The sequence below is a fragment of the Bos grunniens genome, chromosome 20 (assembly GCF_055505025.1).
Source record: "Bos grunniens cultivar Pamir isolate PY7600 chromosome 20, Bosgru_T2T1.0, whole genome shotgun sequence".
In the NCBI taxonomy this organism is placed as follows: Eukaryota; Metazoa; Chordata; class Mammalia; order Artiodactyla; family Bovidae; genus Bos; species Bos grunniens.
The window spans coordinates 72,870,076-72,881,649 of NC_141184.1; the positions used below are offsets into that span (position 1 = coordinate 72,870,076).

General features: G+C 39.5%; 1 protein-coding gene across 1 annotated transcript in view; it reads right to left on the bottom strand.

The window, feature by feature from the left end:
* Positions 1-10,286, bottom strand: part of LOC147350753 (liprin-alpha-1-like) — a 56,128-nt gene extending 45,842 nt beyond the window's left edge. The window contains exon 1 of the mRNA XM_086362326.1: positions 9,761-10,286. Within this exon, the coding sequence (XP_086218452.1) occupies positions 9,761-9,814 (54 nt within the window). The 5' untranslated portion in view covers positions 9,815-10,286. The remainder of the gene's footprint in view (positions 1-9,760) is intronic.
* Between the last annotated feature and the right edge of the window lie 1,288 nt (positions 10,287-11,574).

Below are 11,574 nucleotides of genomic sequence, written 5' to 3' on the forward strand. Positions count from 1 at the left end.
CTTTGGCCACCTCATGCGAAGAGTTGACTCATTGGAAAAGACTGATGCTGGGAGGGATTGGGGGCAGGAGGAGAAGGGGATGACAGAGGATGAGATGGCTGGATGGCATCACCGATTCGATGGACATGAGTCTGAGTGAACTCTGGGAGTTGGTGATGGACAGGGAGGCCTGGTGTGCTGTGATTCATGGGGTCGCAAAGAGTCGCACGCGACTGAGTGACTGATCTGACCTCATCTGATCTGATGTGTTAGGTACTATGTTACCTGCTGGCCCTACAAAGATGAATAAGGACCTCAATAGCAAGTTCTGCTTTCAAAAGCAAGTGTCCTGCAGTAGGACCTGAACTAAAAAATGAGGACAAGTTCGTACCCAATACAATGGCTATTATTCCAAAACAAAAACCCAGAAAATAACTAGTGTTGGTGAGGATACAGAGATACTGGAACCCCTGTGCATCGCTAGCAAAAATGTAGAATGGAGCAGCTGCTATACAAAACAGTTCGGAGGGTCCTCAAAAAATTAAACAGAATTATCATGCTATCCTAAAATTTCACTTCTGAGAATAACCAAAAAAAATTTAAAGCAATGTCTGGAACAAATATTTATACATCTGTACTCACAGCAGCTATATTCATAATAGCCAAAAAGTGGAAGGAACTCAAGTGTCTGATGCATGAATGATTAAACTAAACGTTGGGCATAAATATGCAACAAAATATTATTCAGTCTTAAAAAGGAAGGAAATTCTGACACTTGTTATGACATGCATGAATCTTGAAGACATTGTACAAAGTGAAATAAGCCAATCACAAAAGGACAAATATTTTATGATTTCACTTAAATGAGGTACTGGAGTAGTCAAATTCAGAGAGAAAGAAAAAAAGTAGAATGGTGGTTGCCAAAGGTTGAGGGGAGGGGAGAACAGGGAATTAGTGTTTAATAGGTAGTGTTTCAGTTTCAGAAGCTGAAAAAGTAAAGGACAGTGGTAATGACATACCAAGGTGACTGTACTTAATGCCACTGAACTGCACACTTAAAAATGACTGGAATGGGGGAATTCCTTGGTGGTTTCATGGTTAGGACTCTGAACTGTCACTGCTGGGGACTGGGTTGAATCCCTGGTTGAGGAATTAAGATCCCACAAACTGCATGGCATGCCAAAAAACAAACAAGAAAAGATTCAAATGGTAAGTTTTATGTTATATATATTTTGTGTACATGCATGCTAAGTCACTTCAGTCATGTCCAACTCTTTGCAACACTATGGATTGTAGCCTGTCACACTCCACTGTCCATTGGATTCTCCAGGCAAGAATACTGGATTGGGAAGCCATGCCCTCCCTCGAGGGGATCTCCCCAACCCTAGGCTCGAACCCACATCTCCTGCATTGGCAGGCAGTTTCTTTACCACTAGTGCAACATGTATATTTTGCCACAATTTAAAAAAAATTCTGAGGAATACTATCTATAAGTGCTACTATGAAATAGCCAGGATATATTGTTAAGTAAAAAAAAAAAAAAAAAAAACAAGGTAGAGAAAACAAACAGTATGACACTATACCAAAAGAGCGTGGAAGAATATATAGCTATACACAGATATTATATAGACATTTTCTACAATTACTATAACTTTTAATGGAAGGATAAACAAAAAGCTTTAAAAAAAAAAACAACTACCCCCAAGGGAAGGAAAGAATAAGGTTAGGATTCAGCTGGTAAAGAATCCAGCTGCAGACTCCGATTCAATTCCTGGGTCGGGAAGATCCCTTGGAGAAAGGATAGGCTATCCACTCCAGTATTCATGGCCTTCCCTGGTGGCTCAGATGGTAAATAATTTGCCTGAAATTCGGGAGACCTGAGTTCAATCCCTGGGTTGGGAAGATCCCCTGAAGGAGGGCATGACTACCCACTCCAGTATTCTTGCCTGCAGAATCCCCATGGACACAGGAGCCTAACAGGCTACAGTCCATTGGGTCTCAAAGAGTCAGACACAAATGAGGGACTAAGCACAAACACAGTCCAGAAACTAGACTCCTCTCAATGTACCTTGTCATACATATCAAGTTGTTAAACATGATTATAAAATAAATTTAAACAAAAAAATATTTTTAAGTCGTTCCTCAAAATCAAAATGAAAAACAAACCTACACTGTGTATTGAGTTAAACCAAACAGAGGAGTGCTTAACTCTAAAACACAGCAATCTGACTGCACATCCTTGGTGAAATGCATCCTAAGGACATAAGAAATACAAAGAAACCTTACAGTGCTTTCAGTAATGATACTGATATTATTCTGAAATTATGTAATGTCTGTATACCATAAGGTTTCGGTATGAGAAGAAACAAAAATTCTAAAATTTTAAATAAAAACTCTCCAATAATATTTCATTACAAGTTATCAGTATAAACTCATGCGGAACTTTCTTTTTTTAAAAAAGTATTTCCTAGCTCCATCTTTGAAGAGACCTATCAATTACTAACCTAGTATCAATAAGCATAGCACCCAGAGAGCAGTCTGTAAAAATCCGTGAAAATTCCTTCCAACTAAAAGGACCAGCGCTCACAAAAGAAACTGATAATTCAACTTCTGAGGCAGAATTTTACGAAATGAGGTTGGATCATACCAGAAAGCAAGGAAGCAGTCAGACACCACTAGGATAGTATCAAAAACACTTAGGAGCTATCTTGAAGAGGTGCTCACTGCCAAAAGCAGAACAGACTGAGCCACAACAAAATAATAACTGCAAATGGACTGAAACACATAAAATATGATAAAAATCCATGACTTCATAATGATACTTGAAAGGAGAATGATGATATTTGAAAGGAGAAAGATCTCGTTAGTCACTTTTGAAAGATTCTTATGAATCAATTTATTATCCTAAAAACTAACAAAGGAGAACAGTTGCATATTTACTGTCTTTTTTATATAAACTGAACACAAGAGTAACTCAACAGTCCAATAATCAAAATGAGGAAGTTTCTGTTGATAAAGTATTCTAGCTGAGAAACGAAGAATGACAGAATATCACCATTTTACAAACCCCTAATGAAATTCTTGACCTAGGGAAACATCGACGGCTGCTAAAATTATACAGAGTAACAAGTAGATATTACAGGGCCTTGGAACTATTCTTTCAAAACAAAAACAGACAGAGGAACATGGTCAAAAGCATCACAGGGATGCAAACAGCAAAATAAAGTCTGAGACAATCTGCAGGGCAAGTGTGTTACGAGAAAAAAGGAAGATGGGAAAGGGAAGGAGAAACTATAAATTAGGAAGCATATCAGTTCAGTTCAGTAGCTCAGTCATGTCCAACTCTTTGTGATCCCATGAACTGCAGCACACCAGGCCTCGCTGCCCATCACCAACTCCCAGAGTCTACCCAAATCCATATCGATCGAGTCAATAATGTCATCCAACCACCTCATCCTTTGCCGTCCCCTTCTCCTCCTGCCCTCAATCTGTCCCAGCACCAGGGTCTTTTCCAATGAGTCAGCTCTTCGCATCAGGTGGCCAAAGTATTGGAGTTTCAACTTCAACATCAGTCCGTCCAATGAACACCTAGGACTGATCTCCTTTAGAATGGACTGGTTGCATCTCCTTGCAGTCCAAGGGACTCTCAAGAACCTTCTCCAACACCACAGTTCAAAAGCATCAATTCTTCAGTGCCCAGCTTTCTTTATAGGCCAACTCTCACATCTATACATGACCACTGGAAAAACCATAGCCTTCACTAGACAGACCTTTGTTAGCAAAGTAATGTCTCTGCTTTTTAATACGCTGTGTAAGTTGGTCATAACTTTCCTTCCAAGGAGTAAGCATATTTTAATTTCATGGCAGCAATCACTATCTGTAGTGATTCTGGAGCCCCCAAAAATAAAGTCAGCCACTGTTTCCACTGCGTCCCCATCTCTCTGCCATGAAGTGATGGGACCGGATGCCATGATCTTCGTTTTCTACATGGTGACCTTTAAGCCAACTTTTTCACTCTCCTCTTTCACGTTCATCAAGAGGCTCTTTAATTCTTCTTCACGTTATGCCATAAGGGTGGTGTCATCTGCATATCTGAGGTTATTGATATTTCTCCCGGCAATCTTGATTGCAGCTTGTGCTTCTTCCAGCCCAGCGTTTCTCATGATGTACTCTGCATAGAAGTTAAACAAGCAGGGTGACAACGTACAGCCTTGACGTACTCCTTTTCCTATTTGGAACCAGTCTGTTGTTCCATGTCCAGTTCTTCCTGACCTGCATACAGGTTTCTCAAGCGGCAGGTGAGGTGGTTGGGTATTCCCATACCTTTCAGAATTTTCCACAGTTTATTGTGATCCACACAGTCACAGGCTTTAGCGCAGTCAATAAAGCAGAAATAGATGTTTTGCTGGAACTCTCTTCCATTTTCCATGATCCAGCGGATGTTGGCAATTTGATCTCTCGTTCTTCTGCCTTGTCTAAAACCAGCTTGAACATCTGGAAGTTCTCTTTCCACGTATTGCTGAAGCCTGGCTTGGAGAATTTTAAGCATTACTTAATTGCCAACATCCACTGGATCATGGAAAAAGCAAGAGAGTTCCAGAAAAACATCTATTTCTGCTTTATTGACGATGCCAAAGCCTTTGACTGTGTCGACCACAATAAACTGTGGAAAATTCTGAAAGAGATGGGAATACCAGACCACCTGACCTGCCTCTTGAGAAGTCTGTATGCAGGTCAGGAAGCAACAGTTAGAACTGGACATGGAACAACAGACTGGTTCCAAATAGGAAAAGGAGTACGTCAAGGCTGTATGTTGTCACCCTGCTTATTTAACTTCTATGCAGAGTAGATCATGAGAATCGTTGGGCTGGAAGAAGTACAAGCTGCAATCAAGACTGCCGGGAGAAATATCAATAACCTCAGATACGCAGATGACACCACCCTTATGGCAGGAAAGTGAAGAAGAACTAAAAAGCCTCTTGATGAAAGTAAAAGAGGAGAGTGAAAAAGTTGGCTTAAAGCTCAACATTCAGAAAACGAAGATCATGGCATCCGGTCCCATCACTTCATGGCAGAGAGATGGGGACGCAGTGGAAACAGTGGCTGACTTTATTTCTGGGGGCTCCAAAATCACTGCAGATGGTGATTGCAGCCATGAAAATTAAAAAACGCTTACTCCTTGGAAGGAAAGTTATGACTAACCTAGATAGCATATTGAAAAGCAGAGATACTACTTTGCCAACAAAGGTCCGTCTAGTCAAGTCTATGGTTTTCCCAGTGGTCATGTATGGATGTGAGAGTTGGACTGTGAAGAAAGCTGAGTGCTGAAGAATTGATGCTTTTGAACTGTGGTGTTGGAGAAGACTCTTGAGAGTCCCTTGGACTGCAAGGAGATGCAACCAGCCCATCCTAAAGGAGATCAGTCCCAGGTGTTCAATGGAGGGACTGATGCTGAAGCTGAAACTCCAATATTTTGGCCACCTCATGCGAAGAGTTGACTCATTGGAAAAGACTCTGATGCTGGGAGGGATTGGGGGCTGGAGGGGAAGGGGACGACAGAGGATGAGATGGCTGGATGGCATCACCGACTCGATGAACATGAGTCTGAGTGAACTCCGGGAGTTGGTGATGGACAGGGAGGCCTGGCGTGCTGCGATTCATGGGGTTGCAAAGAGTCGGATGCGACTGAGCGACTGAACTGAACTGAACTGGAGCGTGAGATGAGTGGAATTGTGCGGTAGTTTGAGCATCCTTTGCCTTTGTCTTTCTTTGGGATTGGAATGAAAACTGACCTTTTCTGGTCCTGTGGCCACTGCTGAGTGTTCCATATTTGCTGGCATATCGAGTGCCGCACTTTCACAGCGTCATCTTTTAGGATTTGAAATAGCTCAACTGGAATTCCATCCCCTCCACTAGCTTTGTTCGTAGTGATGCTTCCTAAGGCCCACTTGACTTGACATTCCAGGATGCCTGGCTCTAGGTGAGTGATCACACGATCGTGAGTACCTGGGTCATGAAGATCTTTTTTGGACAGTTCTGTGTATTCTTGCCACCTCTTAGTATCCTCTGCTTCTGTTAGGTCCCTACTATTTCTGTCCTTTATTGAGCCCATCTTTGCATGAAATGTTCCCTTGGTATCTCTAATTTTCTTGAAGAGATCTCTAGTCTTTCCCATTCTATTGTTTTCCTCTATCTCTTTGCACTGATCGCTGAGGAAGGCTTTCTTATCTCTCTTTGCTATTGTTTGGAACTCTGCATTCAAATGGGGATATCTTTCCTTTACTCCTTTGCTTTTCCTTCCCGTCTTTTCACAGCTATTTGTAAGGCCTCCTCAGACAGCCATTTTGCTTTTTTGCATTTCTTTTTCTTGGGGATGGTCTTGATTCCTGTCTCCTGTACAATGTCAATTGTACATTGGAGACAACTGTACTGTACCGTGTACTTGGCCACTGAGACAGTTCAAAACAGTGTGCCAAACTCAGGAATGAGCAATCTTGTTTCTATCAAAAGCCACAATACTCAGGGAAAAGACAGACATCAAGTTAAGAACTTAAGAAAAATTTAACGTGTGTGTTTGTGTATAAATGCACGTTTTGTAAAGAGAAATAAGCATACTAACATACTAACAAGGATCTTTTCTCCAATTTAATAAATGGACATTCACCCCATTTATTTGAACATGTTCCAATTTCAATCGAAGTATTGAGGAGGAATTCTCTCTACCCAGTGAAAGAACACCCAACTTGTTGATTGTGAACAATAAGAAGCCAATTTGAAATAACCCAAATTCTGCAATTTCTCTCCTGGCATCCTTAGCTCAATACCATATATTATTTCATTCGAAGCACTCATTTTGATTTCACCAAACATCAGTACAGGAATGAACCCAAGGCAGGCTTGAAGCCTGGGTCTGCTGAAAGATGCTTTACCTAGGAAATGTCTTTCAACTCACCCAGTCCCACAAAGAACACTCAAGAATGTGCTGGGGTTACCTGCTCCAATTATTTGCTCCCACTAAAAGCTGGCAAGCTGATCCAAAGTTCCTGGATCAGAGACAGGAGGGTGTCATCAGCAGACAAGTCCTTGTAAGGATCTAAGAATCCTTACTTCTATTTGCAAGTGTGCTGTGTTGATTGCTGAATTTCCATATCCTTTGCTATTACAGAAACTTTACACTCTCCGACTGTCAGGAGACTCTGTCAGTGGCATCACTGGCCTGATATGACAACCAAGCCAACTATCCCCGACATCACTTCATATCACCAGAGCTTTCTCTTACACATCTAGGTGCTCTCCCTAGAAGGAGTGAAATTCAAAAAGATGCAGTCTCACTGCCAGCAAAATGTCTAGCCTATATGGGCATGTTTGAAGAGAGGACAGAGACAGCTCACCATGCCACCATTATGAAAGCCCCAGGAGCCCACAATGAGAGATGCAAATTCATATGAAACAAATACATCGTCTTTCTAGTACTTTCTCTCTAGGGTCACTTAGAAATGAAATTTGGAATAGAAGTAACACTTCTGGACCATCTATTCTGCATCATGCATTGTGCTAGCTACTTAAATCTCTCATTTAATCCTAATAGCCATTCAAAATATTTTTGTTATTAGTGCCTTTTCACAAATGATTTTCACAAAGATGTTGAAGTGAAGTGACTCAGTCGTGTCTGACTCTTTGCGACCCCATGGACTGTAGCCTACCAGGCTCCTCTGTCCATGGGCTTTTCCAGGCAAGAGGACTGGAGTGGGTTTCCTTCTCCAGATCACAGAGATGTTAGGTGACTTAATTTCAAAGTCTGAAAGCTACTACGTGAAAGAGGCAAAAGTTAAACCCAAATCAGTATATAAATCTTTATGACTTATTTCTGACAACTCTATTTGCTTTCCAAAGGAATTATACTGACTTAAAATGATACCAGAACCAAAGATAGTCCTCCTTCATTTTTTTGGTGAGAGAACTGGGTAGTTTTAACACCCAACAGGGACTACCATGCAAGGAACCAAATTCCTATATTAAACCAATACCCATTTTCATATACCCACTCTAACAGTCTATACCAAATCTCTCCTTACCAGTTAGACTGTGTGTAGTCAGTGGAAGAGCAGAAATATTTTATTCAACCTCTACAATATTTTCAAGTATTTGGACTATACAACTTGCCCTCTACGTTTCAAAATCTATGAATAATCATCTTTCTACAAAATTTCCCAGATTTAGGCTAGTTTACTTGGAAGTATTAAATCTTTGAATTTTACAATAAAATGAAGATTCTAAAACAAGTAGTATTCGATTTGCTGAAAGCACTGTAACAAAGACTTAAAGACTAAAATTAAAACAACAACAACAACAACTTTAAATTCTATGTACTATGTAGCTACATTAATCTTAGAATATGAGAAAACGGTAAAAGCTATCACTTTAACAGAACTTACTCCAAAAGTACTGTGCCAAATACTTTATAAATGCTTCATTTTGTATCAACACTTCATTTTGTATCTTCCAAAGTGTTAACTCTATTTTACAAGCAAAGTGACAATGGTAAGAAAATCCAAGTAACTTGACCAAAGTAATACAGGTAGAAAGTGGTAGCTGCTGCTGCTGCAGTTTATACAATTCCAAAGCTTTTACCTCTTGTTGTCACAGTTTACTGCCCCCTAATTCCTATCTGGTAAACATATCTTTGTCCACAATTCTAAAACCACTGTCGAAACACATACAAAATTATTTAAACCTATTATTAACTGTATCCATTAATTTGTCATAGCTTCTAAAGTAAAATAATTAAAAAGTGCCTAAAGATGGTAACAACAACCCTGTATGCGAGACAGCAAAAGAGACACAGATGTATAGAACAGTTTTTTGGACTCTGTGGGAGAGGGAGGGGGGATGATTTGGGAAAATGGCATTAAAACATGTATAATATCATATAAGAAACGAATCGCCAGTCCGGGTTCGATGCGGGATACAGGAAGCTTGGGGCTGGTGCACTGGGATGACCCAGAGGGATGGTATGGGGAGGGAGGTGGGAGGGGGATTCAGGATGGGGAACACGTGTATACCCGTGATGGATGCATGTTGATGTATGGCAAAACCAATACAGTATTGTAAAGTAAAAAATAATAATAATAAAAATAAATAAATAAATAAAAAGTGCCTAAAGAATTATCATTAGAAAAATTCAAGTTAAGGCAACAGATTTTCATGACGTATTGAGAGGTCAAGAACAGATAATTCACACAACAAAACCTCTATCACTGCTTGGGAGTTACTGTTCTTAAATTGATGTAAAGATAGTAAGACCAGGATACCATCTTAAGTATTTAAGACAATGTAAAATACTATAAACCCACCAGCCTCAAGGTTGAACCAAAGCACCCATTTTCAAAATCATGTTACCTTCAATATTTACTAAGTGAATTATGAATATTATTATTATAGTCTGCTCTTTAAAGTCTTATTATCAAATAACAGAAAAGATGTAACCATAACTTGGACAATTTAAACTTCTGAAAAGCTATTACTTCCCCAGTTCCAATGTTTCAAAGTTCTTCATAAAAGAATAATATCTGAAAACTAAGATAAGTAACATCCCCCAAACATGAAATCTTCAATTTATCAGAGTCTGAGCCTAAATACATAACTTTTTAATGTACAAGATGCAGTTAAAAATAACATGTTAGTTGTTCCTGGTGTTTATCAAACACATTCATTAGACTGATTAAAAGGGCAATACAAGAATAATTTTCTATGATATGCCAAATAATAGATGAAGTCTTACCTCCATTGCTAAAACTACCATCTGTTGGTCATAGTGATTCAGAAGATTGGGCATGAAGGCAGTGTTATAAGGCAAATCCTGGCACACCCTCAAGGTAATAGGCTCAAAGAAAATAAACTGTGCCCACCGGTTTGGCCCACAAACATAGTCAAGGGCCACAGTTAAAAGATGATCCAACTCATAGCCACGCTTTCTCGATTGAATGGGATTCAGATGATCAGGCCTACTCAATATGTATTTTAGATCTTTGTACACCTACAGGTCTCAGCTTGAAAGTACTTCTTCTATCTTACTGTTAAGTTCTTCAAACAGAATTACTCTGCACCGTCAGAGGTTTGTTAGCTTGGTCTCACAAAAGGCATTTCTTTTTGGTTTCACAATATGGGAAAATGACATCATCTTGCCTCTTCTTTTCATTTTCTTACATCGGGTACCATGTGGCCAACGTGTCAAGTTGATCAACCACATTCCCAAACAACAGGTTCCATCTTAGGAGAAGAGCTATTTCTTCCTTTGACTGAAGTATCTGAAAAATAATTGAAAAAAAATTGGGTGAAATTAGCAATTTCCTCTTAAAATATTGCAAGCTTGATATTAAAACTTTGATTAGCTCAGTAAAGTTGCAGGATACAAAATCAGTATACAAAAATCAGTTGTGCTTCTACAAACTAACAATCAGGTACTAGAAAGAGAAATTTTAACATACTGCCTTTGGGACTTTCTGGTGGTCCAGTGATTAAAACTGCACACATCCACTGATGAGCTCCAGTGCACTCCCTGGTGGAGAACTAAAATTCCAAGTGCCAGGTGTGTGGCTAACAACAACAAAAATCACAAACTTTGACTGCCTTACAGAGAAAATACATGGATATTTCAGAAAAAATACGACAGTTTCTCTACCTTCTCATTCTTGCTATAGATATACAAGAGAATCCATAAACAGCATTTAAAGGAAAGCACTATTTCTTCCCTCAGTTGTTTATATAACATATAGTTTAATTTCCCATCTACAGTGGTAGTTTTTCATTTGTCACAAGACATAATTGATCCATTTTGAAAAACTTGCATGCTGTTGTCCTAAATTTTATTTAAATATCTGCCACACTTAATAACAAGTTATTTAAATGTTATTATATATGTTTTAATCATTACATGATTCAGCAGATGGTATCTGTGAAAGGTGTAAACTATAAAGAAATCAAAAGATATGGATTGAAGCCTCTTTCCAACTATGTGAATCACTTAACTTCTCTGAGCTCAGAATTTTCCTTTCTAAAAATTGCACCTCCCTATCAAAGATGTATGAGTGAATTATAAAATAATGCACTCTATAAAAGGTAAAGCAACATCAAACTTTAGGTAGTTTTATTACTGAATGACAGCAGATACAAAGACTTACTTCTATCAACCAATACTGAACTGGCAAACAGAAGATTCTAAAAGTAGTATCAGGACATTTTCCCAACAATGCTTCATCCTTTTAGATAGTGCAAAAATTCAGTACAGAAAACGTTTGACCAACAAATGCTTCATTATACAGAGTCAGGCTGCAGAGAAGAGTCAACTCTAGAAAGTTACAGCATGGAATATGAATGATTTCCAGTGAAGAGTTTCTACCAAGTTTCACAGTTGGATTTGACACTGCCTTTCCTGGGGGCTTCCCTGGGGGCTCAGACGGTAAAGAATCCGCCTGCAATGCTAGAGACCTGGGTTCGATCCCTGGGTTGGGAAGATTCCCTGGAGGAGGAAATGGCAACCCACTCCAGTATTCTTGCCTGGAGAATGCCATGGACAGAGGAGCCTGGCAGGCTACG